Genomic DNA, 26,287 nt, shown 5'->3' with positions numbered 1-26,287 from the left:
TTGCATTGAAATCGTAAGTCAAGCAGATATTTAGGTATTAATTTTAATTTTGACTAAAAAGTGTTTGGGAAGTATGACACAGTAATATTATATTTGTTGCAATATTGGATAATGGTAAAGTTTAAGAGATATGCAATTTTGTACAGTATATATGTTTTTTTCCGTCAAAATGGAAAAAAAGAGTACATTTATTAAGAAAAGATAAAGTACTTTATTAATGCATATTAATTCCAGGCATTCGCGGGCCACATACAATTATGTGGCGGGCCAAATCCGTCCCCCGGGCCTTGAGTTTGACACCGGTGGCAAAGAACAACAAGAACAAAACTAAATACGTGTGATACCTCACACCTTTTTAAAATACCTATTCCAAATTTCTAAATAAAATGTTTTTTTTCTATGTAGTACAGTACATTTTTGGGTAGGACAAATTAATCTGTCTCCAATATTGGGGGGGCACGTACCCCGTAGCGGGCAGTACAAATGAGTAGCGAGATAAATGTGTCTTGACTACTGTACAGCCAATCATAGTGACATAGTCTGAAGTTATGGGCTGCATGAGTGCTGTCAGCAATGGGGAGCCGTGGTTCACTGAGGGAAACATGAATTCCAACATGTACTGTTTTATTCTGAAACAGAGCATTATCCCTTCACTGGCTAAATGGCAGGTTCCTAACATGATAGGGAGCCCTTTCAAGATGAGAAGTGTCTTGCTGAGGAAGCTGAAGGTGAAGATGATCGAGAGGTGTAGTATAACTTCAGACCTGAACACAGAAGGTGGAGAACTGCAACCAGTGATGTCATCATGGAGGAGTGGAAGAAGATTCCATTGCAACTGGTCAATATCATGTCCAAGTTGATTAAAGCACTACACGATAACAATGATCCATCCATCCATCCATTTTCTACCGCTTGTCCCTCTCAGGGTTGCGGGGGTTATTAATACTTGGGACAAGAAAACAGTTAATGTAACATAGCATTTTGTGAATGTTTTGTGGTGTATAGTAAGGGGGCTCAAAAATCAATTTGCATCCAAATTGCAATATTTTTTTATTCTGATTTTAAATCGATTCCTAATTTTCAAGAATCGATTCAAAAACAGAAAATATTTTTTAAGAATACATTTTTGGATTTACATACATAAAGCAACTGTAATTGATATAAGTATTATTATTATTGATGTTTTTGCCTTTAAAAAAAAAAGGTTGTTTTTTTCCTTTTTTTTAGTTTTGTATTTAATAAGTGGGGCAATGCAATGTATTCAGGGGTTCAACACTGTACTGAAGCCCAGAACACTCTACACATTTCCCCAGTTTTAGTTTAGAGATAAGGAAAGATTGCCCTGGCCCACTAGGATCCCTCTTTATGTTTGTGAACTTTATAGTCTATACATTTAGAGTGATGTGATAATCAATCACTCTAGAAGTTTAGAATGAAAGAGTATATAAGAGAATTGACAGAGTGTGTACCTTCAGTGATGAATGATGAGCAGAGGCAGAGTTTGGAGTGTTTTCTTTAGCTCGCTTTCCATGTTTATGTACTCACTGTCCAGGTACTTGGAACGTGTTTTCCGTGCCATTTGCTATTTGACGCCGGTATCATGCTAATTAGCTGCCTGAAAGCGGGTGAATCCGCTGTAGAAATAGCCTGCATATCTTCTAGCACATACGCTGCAATGTCTCTATCAATGTTGTCCTGGCTAGCAATGCCTCGTTAAAATCCTTAAGTGGAGCTGAAGTGGCATCGGAGTCTGTGTCTCTCTTTACTAGCTTCGTCGAAGCATGTTGCTTTTGTAGCTGTTTCAGCAGATTTGAATTGCTGTTTTGGGCAGTATTCCCGGGCGCGGCCACTGCTGCTGCTCACTGCTACCCTCACCTCCCAGGGGGTGATCAAGGTTGATGGGTCAAATGCAGAGAATAATTTTGCCACGCCTAGTATGTGTGTGACAATCATTAGCACTTTAACTTTAACTTTAAGTAGATGGGCTCTTTGATCCAAGACACAACTTACATTTAACTAAAATGTTCTTTTCTTTGTGCTCGACAAAAGAAAAGTAGTGAGAATGTTAAGAAACTCGACTTCTGGCTTCGCCATGATGTCTTGTTAGTTGTTATGAGAGTATAGAACGTGTGTGTGTGTGGCCCTTTAAGACATGACAGCATGTGAGGGGAGTGACGTCAGTGAGTGAGTGGGCGAGAGAGGTGAGGGAGCGCGTGCAGGTGTTCTAGCTTGGTGGATGGCTGTGTGCATGGTGCAAGACACCAAGTCACAAAGTTGCAACAAACCGCCGGCCTCGGCATTCACCCTCGAGTCCAGAGCTGTAAAGACCCACTGCCGGGTAAAGTGAAGGTTGTTAGCCCCGAAGTACATAGGCCCCCCCGGCCCCCACCCACACAAAGCACGCCTTTTCTTTTCCGACACCGCAGGGCTGCAATAAAACACACTCAGATCTTCTGTTTCTAGCCGATACTACATAAAAAATAACGTAAAATAACGCAGTAACGCATCATGTAGTAACAGTAACTGAGTTACTGAATATAAAAAATAACGCGTTAGATTACTAGTTACCACAGAAACTAACGTTGTTACAGTAACGCGTTCCAAAGTAACACGTTAGTCCCGACACTGTAACAGTATATAAGCCATACGTCAGCAGCCAAGAGGAGCTTTTGTAAAATGTAACCTATTTTGAAAAGGTTTGATTACAATTGATATACTAAATACAGTACGAGAATCATGTTGAATAGAGAATCGATTCTGAATTGAATAGTCACCTCAAAAATCAAAATCGAATCAAATCGTAAGGTGCCAAAAGATTCCCACCTATGGTGTACAGTATATATATTTCTGCTCCAACGATTTGTGAATACAGTATGTGTCTACCTCAATGTTAAACCTATTTCTATGCCCTTGCTCTGTACTGCTTTGCTAGCTGTACACTGAGTCCTCTAAGTCAGTCATTTTCAACCAGTGTGCCGCGGCCGTGAGAGATCGTCAGGTGTGCCGTGAGAAATTATTTAATATCTCCTAATTAACCATTGTCGGGTGTCCGTGCTATAATAAAGTGCGGCAGATAATGTAATACTCATCTATTTCAGTACGTGGCAGCAGAGGGCGATAAATACCTGTAAAGACAATCGAGTTAGCGCTGCGCATCACGTGACAGTGACAGTTTGGGATCGCAGCAAGAGGAGGCGAGCAAGTGACAGTGATGGAGAAGTTTTTGAGAAGGGAAAATGCAAATGGCGAACAGGGTCCTGGACAAAATTCTGACCCAGATGAAGGGCCTAGTATGAGTGGTCTACAAAATAAAAAAAGACGGTGAGCTCGAGGCAATAAAGCGAAAGCTATCTTTCATTTGGATTAACTTTCACCGGGGATGCGACAGCACCGACTCTGCAGTGCTTGGTGTGTGGTGAGAAGCTATCCAATAGCGCCACGGTGCCAAGCAAGCTTAAACGCCATCTCCAAACGAAACACCCAGATGGACTATTTTGTACGCTTACGTACAAACAATGAGAAACAGGCAACTTTTCTGAGAAAAACCACAAAGGTAAACAAGAGAGCCCTCAAAGCTTGCTACCTTGTTGTTGAACTCGTAGCTAAATCAAAAAAGTCCCACACTGTGGCAGAAACATTAATACTGCGAGCTTGTAAAGCCATTGTAATAGTAGTGAGTATAAATACATTTAGAAAACTATATTATTAACTATATGTATTATATACTGTGTTAGAGTGTCATTTTGGTTGGTGGTGTGCCGCAGGATTTTGTAAATGTAAAAAGTGTGCCGCGGCTTAAAAAAGGTTGAAAATCACTGCTCTAAGTTATATTCCAGCTTTATACTGGAATAAACTGGTTGCTGCATCTAAGCTCATTGGTACATCCAGATGTTTGTTTTGTCCTTTGCCCTCAGCACAGCTGTGGATTCTTCATAAACAATGCATAACTAATGAGAATCCACTTCATGTGTTTATCTATTAGGACGGTAACGGCTACATAGACGAGCAGGAGTTGGATGCTTTGCTGAAGGACCTCTGTGACAAGAACAAAATGGTAATAGAGATGTACACCCCCCCACACTCACCCTCGCCCCCCGGACTAACAGAGTTCATGTTGACAGGATGTGGAAGTAACAGGACTGTCAGGCTACAAGAAGAGCATCATGGCTCTGTCAGATGGAGGGAAACTATTTCGCGCCGAACTGGAGATCGTCCTGTGTATGGACTCCACGCTGTGAGACGCCTGCCCCCCATTGCCTCCTTCCTACCTGTGCATGTGTGACCTTTAACCCCGCTTACACTGCTAGAGAGAAAACAAAAAGTGCTCCTAAAAGCACACAGTGAATTGCTGGTCCTGATGTTTAAGCTTCTTTTTTACATAGTGAAATAGCCCTAGCAATATTGTGTACTTCTTTATTTTTGAATACCCATTTTAATATGTATATGCAGTTTTACATTAATCCATCTATGTCTCCGACCCCACTAAACACTTCTGTTCATGTGTTCTATTTATTTTACTTCAATTCAATGCCGTCTTGTTTATTTCGTGAGGCTTGTACTGTTCAATTAAATATATTACAGAGAGAATGAATAAATATAACAACAGTCTCCTGCTCCAAATTCTCCTCAAGCGCCATGCAGGAGGATTATTTCACCTTGTAACAATGCAATGTGCAAGGAAATCATTTCATCCCAGAGGAATGGAGCGCAGATTAAAGTTCCAGCGCAGGAAGATAAGCACGGCGGCAGGAGGAGTGATACAACTTCACTGTCCAATCTCCGGCTAACAGAAAGCGGGACGCAGCCGAGTTGGAGCTCCTCCATTTTTCATGCAGCAAAAGCTTTTGTGACACTTTTAGATAAAAGTGAGCCGAGTGGGCAAAAACCGTGTGAGCACGGGGTGGGATTGTTTCATTCCTGCTGCATGAATACCAACAATGCGGCAAAACATGAGTAGACAACTTGGCATGCATTCCTTTATACATGTGTGTACCTCAATCACACCAATTGTCACTGTGTCATATAGAAAACTATCTTATACACACAGTATACTTGAATTAGGTTTTGGAATATAAATCTATTAGTATCATTTGCAACACACTTTCAGTTATTACCTTTCTTGACTGCTATATAGAAAGAACCCCTGCCCAAATATATATATAAATACGTATATATATATATATATATATATATATATATATATATATATATATATATATATATATATATATATATATATATATATACATACAGTTGAGGTTTCTGTGGTTAATCTGTTATACAGTGCTCAATGCCGGGGTAGAGCGGAGTATACGTTAGGTCAGGAAAAAACACAGAGGCTATTTCATCCCTACAAGCCTGTTTCGCAGGTTTCTCCGCTCTTCTGGGGATTTTCCACTCTTTCCCAGAAGATTTGTAGGGATGAAATAGCCTCTGTGTTTTTTCATGACCTAACGTATATATATATATATATATATATATATATATATATATATATATATATATATATATATATATATATATATATATATATATATATATATATATATATATATATATATATACACACATTTCTACATTATGGAGCAGTCTATCTTCCATCAATTAATCATCAGCACTTTCATCTTTAATTAAACTCACTATTTTTGAAGCATTCCTCTCGTTCACACACCATCACAGCACTACTGACACACACACACACACACACACACACACACTTTGTGGATTGTACAAATGCACGTTGCACACACAAATACAAGAGGGGGAAGTGGGTGACACAACTCAGTGTAGTCAAAGCTGCTAACTGCTCACAACAAGGAAGGACACTTATATCCGCTCTGATTCCTTCACACACACATCAGCCACTCGCAGCGAGGGAGATGAGACGAGAGGCCGAAACAAACAGATGCGATTCTCCCCCTACTCACACACACACACGCACGCGCACACGAACACGCACACGCAGTGGACCAAAAAAGAGTGCATATGATTGTTGTTACAAGAACACACTGCAGATCATTGGCGTTGTTAGGCCTATTTTAGGGGGGCTCAAGCCCCCTAAAATATTCTTAAGCCCCCCTAAAAAAATATATATAAATTATTTTTTTTAAATTTATTTATTTATTTATTTTTTACAAATGCATGCCGACATATTCATTATAAAGTGGCCGAATATGAGTTTAAATAAATAATCATATTGTCATGACTGGGTCTATGGCGTGGTTTGTTCTCCCAGAAGGCAACGGAAAATTGGCGCGTGCAAGATGTGAATTTAAATACATGTTTAATTTTAACAATAAAAAAGGAATAAACAAAAAGCGCTCACAACGGAGGTAAAAACTTGACTATGGAAACAAAAGGCGCGCACAAAGGCGGAAATACAAAACTTGGGTATAAACACAAAACTTGCACAAAGGCAGAAACTATGAACAATAAAACAAAAACACTAACTGTGGCATAAATGAACAAAACTTACTTGGCAAAGAACTGTGACATGACATGAAGTAGAGGGATGAAAAAGTCACATATATATATACATATATATATATATATATATGTATATATATATATACATATATATATATATATATACATATATATATGTATATATATGTATATATATATATATATATATATATATACATATATATATATATATATATATATATATATATATATATATATATATATATATATATATATATATATATATATATATATATATATATATATATATATATATATATATATATATATATATATATATATGTATATACATATATATATATATATATAAATATATATATATATAAGAAAAACCCAGACACCATCTTTGTCTGGGCTTCCCTGCTTAGGCTGCTGCCCCCGCGACCCGACCTCGGATAAGCGGAAGAAGATGGATGGATGGATGGATGGACCATCTTTGTAGTCATTTTTGTCCTGTGTGGACTTCCGTCTTCCTTTACAATGAGTGAAGCTGCACGAAACCTTGTGTCTGCAATTGTAAATAATTTAGTTTTTAAGTTTTGTGTTTCTTGTAGAATCTATATAAAGTAATATACATTAGCCTATTGTTAAAATAATGAAAAAAACATAATTAAATATATTTGTTTTATTGTATTGTTACATTAATAGCTGTTGTATTATTATAGGATGGCTTGTTAAACATTTCATAGGATTTTCAGAGGGAGGAAAAACCAAGACATTTAATATAAAATGTAAAATGAATAAATACATAAAAAGAAAAAGAAAAAAAATGGTTAAAAGCCATCGTCCCGTGCATTTTTTTACCGTCCCCGGGACAACGGGACAACATTAGTCTCAAGCCCTGGAAGTTACATTTTATTGTTTGCATTATTTGTTTCAGCATTGCACTTTGAAGATGGTCCCTCAGCTCTTTGACAGCTTTGGCTCTTTTTCAGATCAGCAGACGGACTCTAGTCTTTCTTATTTACAGTATATATAAACGTTTCTCATTTCTATTCAGACTTCCATATATATTGAATTTCCTTAACGGCTTGCCATAATATATATATATATATATATATATATATAAATATATTGTATATAAGCCAAATTATCCCGATCCAGATATTACTTTAATTCAAGTAATTAAGTAATATTTCCAGGGCTTGAATTTACAACCATTTTAGTCACATATGTGCCCAAAATGTAATCTGTGCAACTTCAAAATATTTGGGAACAAACAATTATTGTATTGTGAGCGAAAGTCGTGGCATTAGCCTTTATGTTGTGAATGAATAACATAGAGGCTAATGCCACGACTTTCATTGTGTTTCAGTGTATCTTGAAGGATCATGCAAGTAAGTGTTTCTTGTTGATGCTGTAAATAAAATGTCACTGTGCAAACCCACGTTTGTTGTTGTACTGAACACACATTGAAAATAAAGCGACTGAAATAATAATAATAACAATTAATAATTTCTAAGTCTTTGTTAGCCGTTTGTGAAGTTTTGTGCTCGTGCGCTACGTTCGCTCGCATCCTGTGCATCTCCTGGGGGCTAAGCCCCCCCTGTCCTTAAAAGCTAGTGACGCCCCTGCTGCAGATTTTTGAGTCTCCTAAAGTTACGTGCATACTCCTTAAAGGGGGAATTTTGCCTATCGTTCACAATCATTACGAGGGACAAGAATACACATCTTTTTTTTTCTTTTTTTAAAAAAGGATTTTAGCCTTCAAAACCCTCCATTAACATTTTATACACACACTGCAAGTCTATATATGATGTAGTAACAGACATGTTCATAACAATATGTAATATGTTCAATATTTATTGTATTTTGGTCATTAATTTAAGCATTGCTGGAACTTCCTCAGATGAGGATGAACTACTGCTTCTAGAAGCGAGCATGCCAAGGAAGGGTGAAACATTGGAGCAGACGGAAGCCGAGGGATTGAGGTCGGCGTGACTTTGACGCTGTAAATGTGGAACTTGGAGCCAAGCTATGCCGACATACATGGAGTGCTTACCCAAAATAAACCGGAAAAAACTTCCCTGGCCAGCTGGACCAAACACAGAACTGTCCATCAAGTGAGTGACTATAATATTGATCATGATACATGCAGAACATCATGTGTGTTATTATTATTACAACTACATACACTGTCGAGCTAGCTGTGTACAAACAAAACATGGAATAATACTTTAAAAATACTGTAATATGGTTGTTCATGTTTTTTAGTCAGTACATATTGGTGTCCTATTGCATTGTGTTGTGCATTACAAACTCAAACATGATTCGGGTGCTGACGTAGAAGCTTGCTTATCAAGTGCCATAGTTAGCTTTTATATATAATAATAATAATACCTGGGATTTATATAGCGCTTTTCTAAGTACCCAAAGTCGCTTTACATGTTAAAAACCCATCATTCATTCACACCTGGTGGTATATATATATATCAAACATAAGAAGGGGGAAATGAATCAACAATATTTTCATTGTTAAAACAACACAACAACAACAGCAGGCGTGAGTCCACCGCCGCAACCCGTGCCCGTCGTGCGCTTGCTTTTTTTCGCCTACTGAAGATGCACCTGTCTGGCGCTCGTATCCCTCCTCCTCGTCGACACAGGTTGTCTTCCCTACAATCGCTCGCAGCGGGGGCACAGAGTAGCGACCCTTCATCAAGTCCTCCCTCCGCCCTCCCTTGATTTAGGACTTTTTTCTTTTGGGGACTAAATTGCATTGCCGTATGTCTCACATAGGTGAACCTGAACAGGGTAAGAAGGTAGAACATTGATTGATTTAACTTCTTATGTTTATATTTATACGTTTGTCATCCATAAACACACATTAGAGCAGCATAAATTTCCACAAATGAGAATCAAACCGTCAAACAAGTGATATAACATTTCACAAATTATGTAGCTTCTGCACTTGACTAGCTCTGATAGTAGTGAGGTAAACTCATACATTGCTGCCTCACACAAGGTTCCATTACTGGAAATGAGATGTAATAGTTTGAAAACACATAATTTAATTGTCAAATATGTCTACAGACACATCATTAACATTATACTTTGAAATGCCACATTTGTTATTTCAGTGTTGTCATGCTGAAATATAAAGAAGGTGCTGAAGGATGTTTTTAAGTAATAAACCACACTTCCTTTGGCATTAGTCAATAAGGCTTCTTCTCACTTATCATCCACCCATTCATTTTCTACCGCTTGTCCCTTATCAATCTTTCTCGTTCTCCATTGAGTTTTAATGTGGCCACTCAGTGCTTGGCTGTGTTTAGTCAGTTTGAGCCTGTGTCCATGCCTGAGCTTACAGGAATAGTCGACAAGCTAAAACCCTCGTCCTGTCCCACAGACCCAGTCCCCCCTCGCTTTTTTAAAGAAATCTGGGACACTGTTGACTTGTCTGTTAGGGACATCATCAACAGCAGCTTGATTTCTGGCTGTATCCCCTCCTTTTGTAAAAGAGCTGTTGTTGAGCCTTTGATTAAAAAAACATGTCTTAATCCTACATGTTTGTCAAATTATCGGCCCATTTCCAAATGACCTTTTGTGTCCAAAATTTTGGAGAAATGTGTTTTGGAGCAAATGCAACATTTTATAGATGAAAATAGCACTATAGATCCATTTCAGTCTGGATACAAAGCTTTGCACAGTACTGAATCTGCACTTTTAAAGGTTTTTAATGACTTGCTTTTAATGTCTGATTCTGGCAGCTCTGCCATTTTAATGCTTTTAGATCTTACAGCTGCCTTTGACACAGTCGACCACACAATTATTTTAGATCGCCTGAGAGACTGTGTGGGTGTCAAGGGTACTGCATTAGAGTGGTTCAGATCCTACCTGTCAGAGAGGTCGTTCTCTGTCAGGCTGGGGGACGCCACCTTCTTCTGCTCCGCTCTACTGTGGTGTCCCCCAGGGATCTATTTTAGGCCCCATTCTGTTTTCCTTACACATTCTCCCTCTTGGAGAGATTTTTAAGAAACATGGAGTATTCTATCACTTTTATGCAGATGACTGCCAAATTTATATGCCAATTTCAAAAGGCCACGGCCCCCTGAGACCCCTTCTCAACTGTCTATGCGATGTCAAGGCTTGGTTAGCCCAGAATTTTTTAATAATGAATGAGGGAAAAACGGAAATTTCAGTTTTTGGTCCGACCCTCACTGACTTGGGACCATTGCAAAATTATGTGCGTCCCAAAGTCACCAGCCTTGGCGTCACTATAGACAGCGATTTTAAACTTGACAAACAAGTCAATGGCATTTTAAAATCGTGTTTTTATCATCTTCGTCTTTTAGCAAAGGTAAAACCATTTTTATCTTTTAACTTTTTTGAACAAATCGTGCATGCTTTTATTTCTAGTTGCCTGGACTACTGCAATGCACTTTATGCTGGCATTAGCCAAAAAGCTCTCTCCCGGTTGCAGTTAGTCCAGAACGCGGCAGCACGACTTTTAACAGGGGCCAGGAAACGCGAGCATATAACCCCAATTTTTCAGAGTTTGCACTGGCTCCCTGTTCGTTTTAGAATTGATTTTAAATCCTTGCTGTTTGTTTTTAAAACTTTACATGGACTGGCACCTCAGTATATCTCGGACCTCATCCAAATTTACACTCCTGCGCGCGCTCTGAGGTCCGAGAGCCAGCTCCAGCTCGTGGTGCCCAAGACCAGACTTAAATCCAGGGGAGACAGGGCCTTCTCTGTGGTCGGCCCTAAGCTCTGGAACACTCTGCCCCTCCATGTTCAAACTGCCCCCACAGTGGAGTGTTTTAAGTCTCGTCTTAAGACCCACTTTTATTCTTTGGCTTTTAACACTACGTGACCTGTGTGGTCCTCTATCCTCTGTTGTCCTCCGTGTTTTTTTTTTTATATACATTTTGATTTCTATTTACTGTTTTAATTGGTTTTTTCCCTTTAAAATTGTTTTTATTCATATTTATTTTTATATTGTTTTTATATTGGTTCTATATTTATTTATTTTTTGTTTTTCTTCAGTCATTGGTGGAGCTAAGGATAATATTTTATTATTATTTTTAATATTGTTTTTAATACGGTTTTTAATATTGTTGTGCAGCACTTTGGAAACATTTTTGTTGTTTAAATGTGCAATATAAATAAAGTGGATTGGATTGGATTGGATTATCAGTTTGTCCTAATTCGTGTTTTTCTGCAGCACTTTCATTTTTCTGCATCTGTCAGCAATACTTCATTTAATGTACATTTCTTCAAAAACGACCTCTATTTTGACACTATAAGTACCTTTAAATATTTCATTTGCTATAAATGTCAACCAAGCGTTATATGCTGCATTCTGCCAGTGCTTGTGCCGCTTTAGCAAGTAAATAAAAAACATTAAAAACTCTGCAGGTATTACAGGATGGTAAGAAAAGTTCACAAAAATCCCTGTGACTGCACATTAAACAGTAACAAGCCTGCAAGTAGAGAATATGTGCTTTCGGGCTTCATATAATCTCCCAAAAACTTTATCTGGAGCATATTTGGGGGACAGCGTGGCGAAGTTGGGAGAGTGGCCGTGCCAGCAATCTGAGGGTTACTGGTTCAATCCCCACCTTGTACCATCCTAGTCAGGTCCGTTGTGTCCTTGAGCAAGACACTTCGCCCTTGCTCCTGATGGGCCTGGTTAGTGCTGTGCATGGCAGCTCCTGCCATCAGTGTGTGAATGTGTGTGTGTGTGTGAATGGGTGAATGTGGAAATAGTGTCAAAGCGCTCTGAGTCCCTTAAAAAAAAAGGTAGAAAAGCGCTATACAAGTACAACCCATTTACCATATTTGGTGGTTGGTTCCAAGTTTACTCACTCAAAATAGGAACCAAACATCCACTAATTTTGCATTTAAACAACTGATTTTAGTAGGTATGAAAAATATGTGTTTCTTTATTATTCTCAACCTGCTGCGCCTGCCTCCTGAGAAGTAATCAGTACTATATGTTTAAAATACGGCACAAATAAATAAAACATACAACATTTGCATATGTTTCCAAATTGCTGTGTTGATAATAATGTAAACTACAAAAGCTCAACATTTCAAATTATGTGTGGTTGGGAGCTATTTGATGCATCATGTTAAGTTAAGGAATTCTGTGGGGGGAAAAAATGCAAACTACCCAACCTTTCAACGCAAAAAGTTCAAGGATACAGATATAGGTCAGCACAATACCAATTTCCCAACGTGTATGACATTCAAAGTCGCAACTTCTAAATGATAAATAGCTCTATCTGGTGGAAAGATACTGCAAGCACTGAGTCTACTGGTGGATAAACAAACACTATACATAAAGCCAAGTACACGCTACTAATCAAATAAGTCAAAACGGGAAGAATAATTTAGCTTATAAAAACTAACTGATCTTTCATCATGATAACAATTTCAACAAATATGGAGGTAGTGTATGTGATGTTGTGTTCCAGGTAATATAAGAACTACACTACCCAGCATGCAAGGGGAGTTATGAGCATGCGCGGTAGCCGGAGAAGTGTTGTATGTGGCCATGCTGGCAGCTAGAATGTTGTGATGAGCACGCTTTATGAGTAAACGTTTAGAACTCAGCCAACACGCCTCGTCTGGATTATTTACAAACAGACAGACAACACAGTGTATATTGTCATGTGCGATTGCGAGCTGGCTTTAACGGTCAAATTGTGCCATTGCATGCTATAATGCTATTTGTTTCATATTTGCTATTTCTTGTCGGCCCATATATGTTTAAAACAGAATGGTTGTAATCGACATCAAAATAATCATGCCGATTTAAAAAAAATATATATTTTAATATTTCAAAGTCCGAACGTCCCACGTGACCTCCATGCGTTTGCGTGCCTGGTGACGTCACCAAGCCCTCCTAGAGTCTCACCGTGGCCGTGACCGCCCTTCATCCGTCCACTTCCCGCTAGGCTCCACTCCCCAAGCAAGCACACAGCAATGGCCCTGCTCAAGTCCAACAAGGTGTTCTCCTGTCTGGGAAACATCACCCCTTCTCTCGGGGTTCTGTCCGCCCGTAGCAGGTAAAAAGCGACATTGTGTTGAAATGCAATTTTAGCTGTGCATGTCTTAGCCATGGTAGTCTTTGCCGCTCATATTAGCGTGTTTGGCTACAGTTATGTCAAAACTCCCACTGGCATTACGAGCTTGTATACGCGGAATAGCTAATGCTAGCCAACTAGCATGAGCAGATAGGGGTCATAGGGTGACAGCAGGCCTTCCTATCTGAACTGTCAGTGTATTTGCAGCATGCGTCCCCAATTGGGGGTCTTTCCAGCATGAATTCCGCATCCACCTGTTGGGAATTAAGTTGATTGCAATAATCGATGTCGATTTGCTTATAATGAAAGTCACGTTGGAATCAGCGCCACTTCCGGTTTAGCTGGTAGGTATGCAGGGAGAAAGGGTTGAGCAATATTGCTGCATTACGATAGCTTAGTTATAAAGGCTGAAAACTGGAAAAACAATTGTTTTGTTTATTGTCTGCAATCAAGCTTATCTTAAGCGTTGCGTAGGTAGTATAATGAAGACGAACCCTACATGCAGCTTGAGCCAGGCGACTTGCCGTAGTTGGCGGATTAGTGTAACCTGATTGGCTAATGCATTTCACTATCGCTCGGTGATTGGTTGATTTGTAGCGTGGCGTGCATGCTAGTGCTGTTGTCCTTTTAGCTTCTATTTAGAGGACAAATCACGTTTTTACGTTTTTAGTGTTGAATAAAATGCGCTCTGTTTTCATTTAGTCTCCAATTTAAATCTAGTTGTTTTTTTTTATGCCGGGCAGCACGGTGGACAGGGGTTAGGGCATGTGCCTCACAATACGAAGGTCCTGAGTAGTCCTGAGTTCAATCCCGGGCTCGGGATCTTTCTGTGTGGAGTTTGCATGTTCTCCCCGTGACTGCGTGGGTTCCCTCCGGGTACTCCGGCTTCCTCCCACCTCCAAAGACATGCACCTGGGGATAGGTTCATTGGCAACACTAAATGGTCCCTAGTGTGTGAATGTGAGTGTGAATGTTGTCTTTCTATCTGTGTTGGCTCTGTGATGAGGTGGCGACATGTCCAGGGTGTACCCCACCTTCCGCCCGAATGCAGCTGAGATAGGCTCCAGCACCCCCCGCGACCCCAAAAGGGACAAGCGGTAGAAAATGGATGAATGGATGTTTTTTTTATACTAGCCATTGCTGGTATTCGGTGGTTTTGGGTGTTTTTCTCTTACTTCAATCTGTCATTTTGTAACGTTTATTTACTTCAAAAGTGGAATTTATAGGTCCGTGACAAACCATTTAAAATGCAAGATATATTTTAGAAATTACACTGTTGCAAAGACCTAGGAAAACATTTTTAAAATGTATGTGGACCATTGTGATAGGCCAAAAATGAAAGAGCCATGAATTTTTGAAGTTCAACAATTATTTGCCTTATTGTTATGGATTGTGTTTGAGTTGATTTCGAATATGCGTGCAAACAACATGATACATCACAATTCCTAGTTGTTTCTTTTCAACATGTTGGCCCTGCAATGAGGTGGCGACTTGTCCAGGGTGTACCCTGCCTTCCGCCCGAGTGCAGCTGGGATAGGCTCCAGCGACCCCGAGAGGGACAAGTGGTAGAAAATGGATGGATGTTCGAAAAGGAGTAGGAAGAAGCAGAGCTTGTTTAATCCTACCCCTTTTCCTTTACATAAGGGCTGGGTGATACATCGAGTTTGTAAGTTGTATCAATATATTTTTAAAGAAGATATGAATTAAGAAAATATCGTAATATTGATATAATGTATGTCACGTTAAAATGACCAAACGCCACTTATTTGTTGTGTTCCTTGATTCTTCCCCGCTTCCCACTCCCTCTCAACACTTTATGGGCTACTAACCCCTCCTCTTCCTCCTTCCAAGACGTGCTTGTACTATAAGAACATCCATGATTGGTTGGTTGTTTACTATGATGAGTCACGACTGGTTGAGATTTGAGCAAAACATTAGGGACAGGCCATTCAGAGGCAACATAGAGCGGGCCATGGAACCAGGAAGGGAAATCACAACAGACATCCCAAATGATGATGGGAGAGTCGTAGAAGAGAAGAGGGAATATTCAAGCGGGCGATTTATATATTTAAAAAACGAGTGAAAGATGGCGGAGGGATCCTCTTCTTTAGATTTTTCTTTTAGCAATGTAGACGACGTCCAGGAAATCCACAATGCGTCTACTTGGCCACATTTGGACAAATGTATGCGTCTGGATAAAACATTCATTAAAACATTCATCCATCCATTTTCTACCGCTTGTCCCTTTCGGGGTCGCGGGGGTGCTGGAACCTATCTCAACTGCATTCGGGTGGAAGGCGGGGTACACCCAGGACAAGTCGCCATCTCATCGCAGGGCCAACACAGATAGACAGACAACATTCACACACTAGGGCCGATTTAGTGTTGCCATTCAACCTATCTCCAGGTGCATGTCTTTGGAGGTGGGAGGAAGCTGGACTACCCGGAGGGAACCCACGCAGTCACGGGGAGTACATGCAAACTCCACACAAAAATAAATGCATGAAATAAAAAGTAAATATGATAGTTATGTAACCCGTAGAAAATCACTTGATGGGGAAAAAAAATGAAGATTTTATTGTTTAATTTTTTATTATTTAATTAAGTTGAGTAGCAATATTACAATTACCAGAAACATAGCTCTTAACGTCCATATTTCATGGAATTTCCAAATGGGGTTTTCAACAGAGGGTACCTTTTTTGAAAAGACAATCTAAAAACCAATTTACATTAAAAAAACATCATAAAATGCCATTTATAGCGAATAATTGCGCATTATACCATGATACTATCTGACTATAGTGGAGTTCTTTTCTGAATGAAATGTTAACAAATTACGGCAGCAAGCGTCAAATGAGGGCAACGAGCATCATGGCTGCCGCCTCGAAAGGACATTAAAAAATGATAATGTAATTTACAGACTTACTTCATATTTCAGGATTTTAAAGAAAAACCTATATACAAAAGTAAGTATAAAAGGATATATAAGTTAACTTATCTTTGTGTATATTTATTTACGATCTTGTGATTTCACGTGTTGATTTTTTTGTCGTCTTCATACAGACCCGAAAGTTTCAATGTTGAGGCACTTCCGGAAAATGTGAATTACGCCATCAACCTATGTACTCGTCAACTGGTAAAAAAAATAACCCTAAACAGAGAAAACTACGACACACATCGCAAATCACAAGCCGCCGTAGCAATACAGATAATTAGGTCAGTGGCCGATAGTCACGTACCTAGTATTTTTCTTAGTTGGGCCTCAAAAGTGGTGTTTGTAGATATTTTTATTGACAGACATGAATGCTGTGGTAACCGCAGCTTGGCCTTTGGTCTGTTGATCCCAGATAGCTTGTCTGATGTTTTTAAAAGTTGAGGTTCATTTGTTTCATCTGTTCAAAGGTTCTATGTGCTAAACTGTCAATGTTTGAAATACTTTGCCATTAGGATTTTATTAAAGTGATGCAAAATAGTGAAATGTATATTTCCTTGGAGCAGTTATTACTATTTGAATAATTACCCCATTTAATGCATAACTATCTTTGTGATTTGTCTAATTATTTATAAGCATAATATTTATTGGAAGTGATTGGAGACCGTTGCCCTTTGCAGATATTTCAATCCTAATTTTAGCTGCTAAGTGAAGAGGGTTTACAAAGCAGATGAAACCTAAGACATGAGCTTCACGGTAGCAACATTCAAGAACAACCAAATGTTTCATACACATTACTAGCAATAAAAACTCAACATTTTTGTAGTTCACTATCATCAAAATGCAGTGGATAGGCTAATAATGTTGTTTCCAATATTTGTATTGATTACTATTCTTCATGTGTTTTTCACAAGTTTCTTCGTCAGTGTGGTTCACATGATCAGTTAAGCTCAAGCATTAGGTCCACATGGTGCTCTGGTCACACTACTATTACTGTTACATTGGCATGACCAGTCTACTTAGCATTACTTAAGAGGTAGCACATTCTAAGCTCATATGAGTGATTCTGTGCGTGATATTTTTTAATCTTTACGTCTTCGCAGCTCATGGTGGGGCGGAGTGCAGATGGGTCCCCCCGATCCCATCCTGGGGGTGTCCGAGGCCTTCAAGAGGGACACCAACCCCAAGAAGATGAACCTGGGGGTCGGAGCCTATAGGGATGACCAGGGCAAGCCTTTTGTTCTCAGCTGTGTTCGCAAGGTAACACTGCACATAAACACATGCTTGCACCTTCTCACTATGAAGTGTTTTGTATTCCATATATTTATGTATTTCTATGTATATTTTCAATTTTGTCCCTCAGGCAGAGGCTTTGATCGCAGCAAAACAGCTGGACAAGGAATATCTTCCCATTGGCGGTTTGGGAGATTTTACGAAAGCTTGTGCCCAGCTTGCTCTTGGTGCTGATAATGAGGTTTTGAAGAGTGGCAGGGTCAGTGAGTGCGTATTGATTGTATTCCGACATGTGACTTCTTCCCGAAAGTGAAAAGCAGTGGTGGTCAACCAAGCTAAGATGGCTGTTGTACAGCAAGCATCAAACGAACTATCAGAGTACATAAGAGGCCTAAATCTTCCTGCAAAAAGCAGATAGGAGCAAAATATCAAACTATGCAAAGGAATAGATGTGTATACTTTATCAAAAAAAAGATTTGTCGAGTGATATCAAGGATTATACGTCATTCTCGTTCTCAGACAAATCGAACTTTTGTGCTCCAGACGCCATTCTCACATGGAAACTTGGAAAAACATGGAGGTCTACAGCTTCTTTGTATGTGACTGGACCAAAGAAATTGGTATCAAGACTCTCCCGAATAAATATGTATTGATTTTGCTGGGGTAAGGTTGCATTTCATAATTTAACTTTGCGTCTACTGATGTTTGTTGCTGTTGCGCGCGCCATTTACGAATAGCGTATTTTTCCCGTCTTTATGAAAATATAACTATAGATGTCAACATTGTGTATATGCCGAAAACTTCATTTATGATTGCTGCCTTTGGTAAAAACTCAACTCCTTTAGGTTTTGCTGACATTTGCTTTCTTTTATTTGGACTCACCGAGTTGGTGCTTTTCAAAACACTTGTACCAAACGTGGGTAAAAAAATCCAAACAATATCAAGATAATACTTAAATGGGAAATAATAAACATTAAAAGTATATCAAACAAACCTGTAACAAAGTGATCACTGCGAACTAGTGCATTTTTCTACTCTGCTACCTTGGACTAAAGTGTGGGCTTATTTTTTAGTCGTCATTTCTTAAAATCCTGCACTCTTCCTCTCTTTTTAATTACCTCTCTGGGAACTCTGAATAAATATTTATCCTTTTCGCGATTTTAAAGATTAGTACAGCCGAAAACACAACCATAGGATCTTTTTTCTTTGAGAAAGGCTCAATGGCGCGTTGTACCCAATTGAAAACAGCTAACTTGACCACCACGCATATTCATTGGGTGGGATGTGAGCCGGACGTGACATCACTAACATTACAGCAATACGAATCTAAGTCAAACATAATTGTATTTGATCATAATATTTCAAACCAGTCATCTTCCAACAGAACATCACTGTCCAGACCATCTCAGGAACTGGATCTCTGCGCATCGGAGCTAACTTCCTGGTAATGCACTTGTTTATTTAACCTGCCCAGGCAAACTAAATCACAATTCCTTTTTCTGGTTCAGTCTCGGTTCCATGGAGGTCCCAGAGATGTTTACCTTCCCAAACCCTCCTGGGGCAACCACACACCCATTTTCAGAGACGCTGGCATGCAGCTCAAAGCATACCGCTACTACGATCCCTCAACATGCGGCTTTGATTTCAGTGGAGCTCTGGAGGATATTTCTGTAAGATACAAAGAACAGTTATTTTTAAGGCAACAGGATCTCATGATTTATCACAGAAATAAATAAGGAACTATGTATTTGGTATACTTGAAAATTATTTTGCATAGTGTGAATGTTTGGCATCTCCATTATTAAGACTATTTATGTTAAAGTGATTAGTCGGCCAAGATTAGCTGCATGACCCATTTCAAGTGTGACTAATACTAATTTGTTCATTTGTTTTGTCACAGAAAATCCCAGAGCAAAGCGTGATCCTGTTGCATGCTTGTGCCCACAACCCTACTGGTGTTGACCCCAGGCCTGAACAGTGGAAGGAAATCTCTGACATTGTGAAAGTGCGTAGTTATTATCTGTAGAAAATGTCTGCATTCATATATTTACAATCACCTTTGTGAAGGTTCCAAAGGCAGCACACTGCAGATAACTGGATCGATCAGATTTATTGACGTCTCTCTATCCTTGTACCTTTGTACTCCCACCTTTCAGAAACGTAACTTGCTGGTGTTCTTCGACATGGCATACCAGGGCTTCGCCAGTGGGGACATAGATCGCGATGCCTGGGCTGTGCGCTACTTCATTGAGCAGGGCCACAACATCCTTTTGTCCCAGTCCTTTGCTAAGAACATGGGTCTCTATGGTCAGTGTCAATGCACCACGGCAACCTTTCTCAAAATACTTTTAACTCTGTTTAAAAGAAAACCTAAATTATCATTTTTATTTCTCATAATCAGTTTTTTTGTATAAAGTGTATCATCAGACAATCGTAATGGCCCCATGGGTGACTGATGAGGTCTTTACCACCACCTAGTGGTGAAATCTTGTTATACTGAAAGCAGCACTCACTAGGGTTGGGTATTGTTTATGCAAAAAAGGATGAATGTTCGTTCCTCGAGAAGAAATCAATAAGGGCAAAAGACTTCACGGAAGACGACGAGAAAGTGGCACGCATTGTAGTCCAAACGAGAGTTGAAGAACGCACAAGATTGCAGTGATCACTTTGTTAAAGGTTTGTTTAATATACTTTTAACGTTTATTATTTCGCATTTAATTATTATCTTTAAATTATTTGTATCTTATCTTGTTTCAGCGTTCTTAAAGCAAATTTTTGCTACAAGTGTTTTTAAAGCACCAATTCGGCAAGTCTAAAAGAAAGCAAATGTGAGCAAAACCAAAAAAAGAGTTAAGCTTTTACCAAAGGCAACAATCATAAATGAAGCTTTCAGCACATACACAATGTTGACATCTGTAGTTATATTTTGATAAAGATAGGGAAAACCATGAATACTCGTAAACTGTGCGTGCATCAACAACATGGCAACAAACATGGATGTAGACACAAAGTTAAATCATGAAATGTAACCTTACCTAAGCAAAAACAGTGCATGATTTATCTTGGAGTCTTGATAGCAATTTCCTTCACCCAGCCACACACAAAGAAGTTGTAGCCCTCCATGCTTTTCCCAAGTTTTCATCTGTTTTGCCATTTAGAAAGAAGGAGCACCAGATAGTTCGATTTGTCTGGAAACGTGACCAACGAATAATCTTTGAGATCACTCGACAAATCTTGTCTGATAACCTATAGGGGTAGATTCCATTGAATAGTTACATATTTTGCTCGTATCTACTTTAAGTGTTAAGATCCAGGCCCCTTGCCTACTCGGATAGTTCACTCTGTTTGCTTCTCAGTAGCCATGGTGGTTTGGTGGCCCACCACTTCAAGTCACATGACAATACAACTTAAAGTGAGAGTATGGCCAACTAAACAACAGACACCATGTTTGCTAACAAGGACGTTTGCGGCTCTGCCCGGAAGCTTGCATTTAATGTTGTTTTGACTTTGTTTTCCTAATTAAATAAACCAAGATAATACGTCTAAATATAGTTCTAAACATACTCCAGCTCATAAACTTTCAATAAAACCAGCTTTCATTTCGTCAAAGTACAATTTTGCTTCTGTATTTGACACATTCTGCTGCTACATTCATGCAGTGTTTAGTGACCAACAGGCTTTCCAACACAATAAATTTTAAAAAATACACAGAAGTACCAAAAAATAACTTAATACCCTCATTTTGCTTTGTACATAATTTAAACTGTTTGGAAATGCACCATATCATTGAATTTCAATATTTTTGATTTAAAAAATAAAGGGTTTGAATGTTCTTGATAGCCAACATGATGTATTATTCGAACTGATCTTTGTATTTTGTATAATGGTGAGTGAATAAGTGTACTTTTGTAGTTATTTCCCCACATTTCTGCACAATAACTTAGATATGGTAACACTGGTGAGCAGTAAAGAATATGGAGGGATTTTGGTCCAGTGGGATAGGCCCCAGCCTCCCCACGACCCTGAAATTGACAAGCGGTAGGAAATGGATGGAATCATGGAACATATTTTGCTTTATTTATTTTGGACATATTTCTTGCCACTTTATGTTGTATAGTTTCTACGTGAGATTTCCAGTTCATTTGATCATCTATTATTACACCTAAAATGTGGTTTATTTTACTCTTACAATGTCTACTCATTGAATGGGCCTGGTTAGCGCCGTGCATGGCAGCTCCCGCCATCAGTGTGTGAATGGGTGAATGTGGAAGATAGTGTCAAAGCGCTTTGAGTTCCTTAAAAAGGTAGAAAAGCGCTATACAAGTAGGACCCATTTACCATTTACCATTACTCCTTTCATTTGTATTTGTTTGACTTTCTCTTCTGCTGTAACCGAATTTCATTATTTTAGTTTTACTGAGATTCAAGGACAGTCTGTTTTTGTCAAACCATTTCCTAAATTTATTATTTTCTTCTATTATTTGTATTAGCTTATGTGTGTTCTCTCCTGAAAAAAACAGTTTTCGTGTGTTTACCTCTCCAGTGTTGACATCAAATCTTAACTTCCAATACTTGCTTTTTTCCCGAGTTGTTGGTAAAGCGATGTAAAAGCTTTCTACAATCATCCCGGGTGGAGTAGTCACATGCTGTACAATTGGGCATTTTTACACGTCGAAAAACTAAGGAGAAAGCGCCGCGGACGAATAGCATATGCTCAAAGTTGGTAGCAAACATGGTGCTCTGTAGTCATGTGAGTGCCTTTTGACCAACCATTGAGGAGATCTCCTGAAACTGGGTTGACCATACTCTCTCTATACACGACTCTGACTAATGGTACACGTACCACAGTTTGAGAATCACTGCCTTAGCTAGATGCACACAGTTGTCTGTGTAAGTGGAAAACTAACTTATCTTAGTGGTAACCATACTCTTTATGCTTCATTTCAGTGCCCATACATTAAAGTAAAGTATTGATATTTAATGTTTTTTTTGGTCTTGTTACTACTGTTTTACATTGCACCAATTTTTAGTATGCATCCCTAGTAGTCACAGTAGTATTCTCATATGCTGTGTCCTTACTGCCGTTTACAGGTGAGCGTGTGGGAGGCTTCACTGTGGTGTGTAAAGACAATGAGGAAGCTAAGAGGGTCGAGTCTCAATTAAAGATTCTCATCAGACCCATTTACTCCAACCCACCAATGAATGGTGCAAGAATTGCTACAACTATTCTCAACACGCCTGACCTGCGTTCACTTTGGTAAAGGTTGCAATGTTCCTATGCAAAAATAATAGCGTATGTCAAAACTAAATACATTCTTTGTCTGTGTGGCAGGCTGGAGGAGGTCCATGGGATGGCCAATCGCATCATCAAGATGAGAGAACAGCTTTCGGCCGGCTTGAAAAAGCATGGCTCCTCCCACAACTGGCAGCATGTCATCGACCAGATTGGCATGTTCTGCTTCACGGGCCTGAAACCTGAACAGGTACACACCCTAGAAATATGCATTGTTAGGCTTTCCAAAATTATACTGTCCAAACATAGCGTTAATCTGTAGATGTACTGTCACACACTGTGACAACATGACGGTAGCCAAACATTGATTACAAATAAAGTACTGTTCTGGTCCAATTATTATGGTTGCAATAAATTAGTATATAAATTCGGTCGACAACAGCTTTTAATACTGTCGTTATATGTGACAATGCATGTTGATGACACATTCTGTGTCCTTCAGATTTGTCAGTGACAAGAGACTGAACACGTCCTCAACGCAATGTAACGTCCTCACGAGCTGCTAACGTCCCTCAACAGTGCAAAGCCACTTTTAAGTCAGCAGTCTTCGCTCTATGGCGTCAGATAAATTACTTTTTTTTACAAGAGTCATTTATCATTTGAGGAAAAGGAATAGCTAAACATGCTACACTACAAACCGTAGGAGGATGCAAGAAGACAGGATAACTACTAAGCTACAGCTCTTGAATGTAAACAACCGTAGGTGGATCGAGAGAAATATCAACAGTAACAATACCAAGCATATTATTAGCATGGTTGATACAACAGTGATTAGAGCGATAGTTTTTATTATCAAAACATTTTGTTGTTTGTTTTTGTTTACAAACTCAGGAAATAATTCCCTGAACATAGGAGGCCTTTAAAGGGGAACTGCACTTTAAAAAAATGTTTTGCCTATTGTTCACAATCATTATCAAAGACATGACAATGGATGTCATATTTTTTAATGCATTTTAAATATTAAATAAATGCAATCAAAAGTCCGCTTACAATAGAGTCTATGGGGGCTGCTCTATTCTGCCTATAACACTTTTAAAAGCACATCCAAACACCTCCATTAGGGTTTTATATACATGCTGTAAGTATATATGTAATGTAGGAACGGGCACATTTATAATAACGTTATTTATGTATTTTGATCATTTTAAGCATACGCTGTGATGCATTAATTTCATGAACTCATGACGTTTTTTTTTTTCTTCATAACTGATTATTACTCACTGCAGACTTCATTAGTCAACAAACATAACAGAACATCACTTACTGTGCAATGTCTGCTGTCGTTAGGATGCCAACTGCTAGGATGTTCATATATTCCCATTTAGATGAAGAATGACTCATCCTTGAGAAGAAAAGGGGGTGGAACCAAGCGTCTTTTCGTGTCGTTCTCGCCATTTCCGGCTCTAAATTAGCAGTCAACATTTACCAACTTGATGGAATACGTCATTGTACTTCTACTATTCAGATGAGAGGCATGATTTATGATCTACTATAAAGTTTGACTAGCAAGGAAACAAGGAAGCAGCTCTTCAGTTGATTATGTCGAAAAAGGAGCACATGCTTGTGATCACGGCGCCGCTATAAAAAAATTGTCTGCGTTACCGCTTATAATAACAATATCATTAATACTTGGTTAAAATTCAAGTCACGAAATGTAAAATGAATATTTTTGGCGGTTTTTGGATGGTTATTTATCGGGTTTTATGGACGGAATCGAGGACCTCTCTTTGGCTGCAATGTAAGCAGACTTTTTTACGTTTATTTATAGGTTAGAATACATTTAAAAAAAGATTTAAAAATACACATTTTATTATGATTGTGACCGATAGGCAACATTTTAAAAAAGGGCAGTTCCCCTTTTAAGAACAAAAACCAAAGGACTTAAATCAGAGCCAATAGTAGGAAATAATTCAAATATTTAATTGGTAAATGTTTTTGTCTGATTATAATTGTGATAAAAAATCATTAAATGATCTTGAAAATTTGAAGTATCAGCATTGGTGTGACCAATACTGGCCCTGCAACTATTTAATATTGGATTGATACCCACAATTGTCCTATCTCCCGCAACTAATGTACCGGTAAAGTGTCCAAACAGAAGAGTAAGTGCTTTTTACATTTTAACATAAGTGTAGATAGAACCATCTAACAACAGAAATAAACAAGATATTAACAAGTAGATTATTAATACAACCATAAATGCCGCAGTATGTTACCACATACCTGTATGTCAGCAGCCTAATTAGGAGCCTTTGTAAGTTATTTTGAAATAGTTCTATTATAATTTACATGCCAAAACCTTATATTGCGATATATATTGTTATCGTAAAAGCCTGCAATATATATATATATATATATATATATATATATATATATATATATATATATATATATATATATATATATATATATATATATATATATATATATATATATATATATATATATATATATATATATATATATATATATATATATATATATATATATATATATATATATATATATATATATACATACATAACAAAATAGATTTCAGGCCATACCAGCCATCCCTAATTATTAATATTAATATTATTATTTATTTTGCAGGTTGAGCGCCTGACAAAAGAGTTTTCAGTGTACATGACCAAGGACGGCAGGATCTCCATGGCAGGCGTGTCCTCTGGGAACGTGGGATACTTGGCAGAGGCCATCCATTCCGTCTCCAAGTAGAGTGGATCCTGTTGGTAGAACATCCAAGCAGTGAGGTTGAAGGAGATTTGAAATCACTTTCTCCTCCAATTTACTTCTAGTATACAGTTAGACATTTTTGTTGGACTTTATCTGTCTACTGTCCAACTATTGTTGCTGGTAAAATGGTTTACTTATCTTGTTTCCTCAGAAATAAATCTCATTAAATGCAAGTCCCCTGCTAAATTAAACGTGTACTTATTTATTGTGTGGAAAAAACTTGGCTGTTCTGCTGGTTCTTTTAAATGTCAACTGTCAATTCAGCTGTATAAGTTTCAAGAACAAGTAAAGAGCTCCTTGGCTCTGAGAAAATGTAAATGTCTTTAAAAGGTGAATATTGAATATTGAATTTCAATATTGGCTATGCTCTAATGTATTATGGGGAATTTGATTAGTTCATTATTTGAACTAATCAATCATTCACTACTCTATTGCTGTCGTTTTGGAAAGTAATCTGCATCCTGAGTAGTATTCACTTGGGCTTTCAATTATAGTTGTTGGCGGAACAGCAGTTTTTCAGTTTCTTCATGTTATTTCTCAAAACAAACAAATCATGTAAGCCTTCACTTCTTC

The 26,287-nt window shown here is 38.4% G+C and overlaps 2 protein-coding genes across 2 annotated transcripts in view; both read left to right on the top strand.

Moving 5' to 3' along the window:
- LOC133634381 (calretinin-like) overlaps nucleotides 1-5,143 on the top strand; it is a 45,994-nt gene extending 40,851 nt beyond the window's left edge. The window contains exons 10-11 of the mRNA XM_062027421.1: nucleotides 3,983-4,054; nucleotides 4,122-5,143. Of these exons, the coding sequence (XP_061883405.1) occupies nucleotides 3,983-4,054; nucleotides 4,122-4,238 (189 nt within the window). The 3' untranslated portion in view covers nucleotides 4,239-5,143. The remainder of the gene's footprint in view (nucleotides 1-3,982; nucleotides 4,055-4,121) is intronic.
- An 8,196-nt stretch (nucleotides 5,144-13,339) lies between these two features.
- On the top strand, nucleotides 13,340-25,887 carry got2b (glutamic-oxaloacetic transaminase 2b, mitochondrial). The gene is made up of 10 exons (XM_062027420.1): nucleotides 13,340-13,505; nucleotides 17,559-17,715; nucleotides 17,819-17,947; nucleotides 19,073-19,132; nucleotides 19,197-19,358; nucleotides 19,589-19,693; nucleotides 19,845-19,995; nucleotides 22,780-22,945; nucleotides 23,021-23,171; nucleotides 25,574-25,887. The coding sequence occupies exons 1-10, from the start codon at nucleotides 13,423-13,425 to the stop codon at nucleotides 25,694-25,696; spliced, it is 1,287 nt and encodes a 428-aa protein (XP_061883404.1). The 5' UTR covers nucleotides 13,340-13,422; the 3' UTR covers nucleotides 25,697-25,887.
- The last annotated feature ends 400 nt before the right edge of the window (nucleotides 25,888-26,287 follow it).

Source organism: Entelurus aequoreus, linkage group LG02 (genome assembly GCF_033978785.1).
Source record: "Entelurus aequoreus isolate RoL-2023_Sb linkage group LG02, RoL_Eaeq_v1.1, whole genome shotgun sequence".
NCBI lineage: Eukaryota > Metazoa > Chordata > Actinopteri > Syngnathiformes > Syngnathidae > Entelurus > Entelurus aequoreus.
This window is presented reverse-complemented; position numbering and strand designations above follow the sequence as displayed.

What these genes read in the sequence shown, in the direction of transcription:
- got2b (XM_062027420.1), top strand. Translation starts at nt 13,423, where the DNA reads ATGGCCCTGCTCAAGTCCAACAAGGTGTTCTCCTGTCTGGGAAACATC. An exon ending in TTCTCAGCTGTGTTCGCAAG is followed by an intron (nt 17,716 to 17,818) that starts GTAACACTGCAC and finishes TTTGTCCCTCAG; the next exon opens with GCAGAGGCTTTGATCGCAGC. An exon ending in GAGCTCTGGAGGATATTTCT is followed by an intron (nt 19,359 to 19,588) that starts GTAAGATACAAA and finishes GTTTTGTCACAG; the next exon opens with AAAATCCCAGAGCAAAGCGT.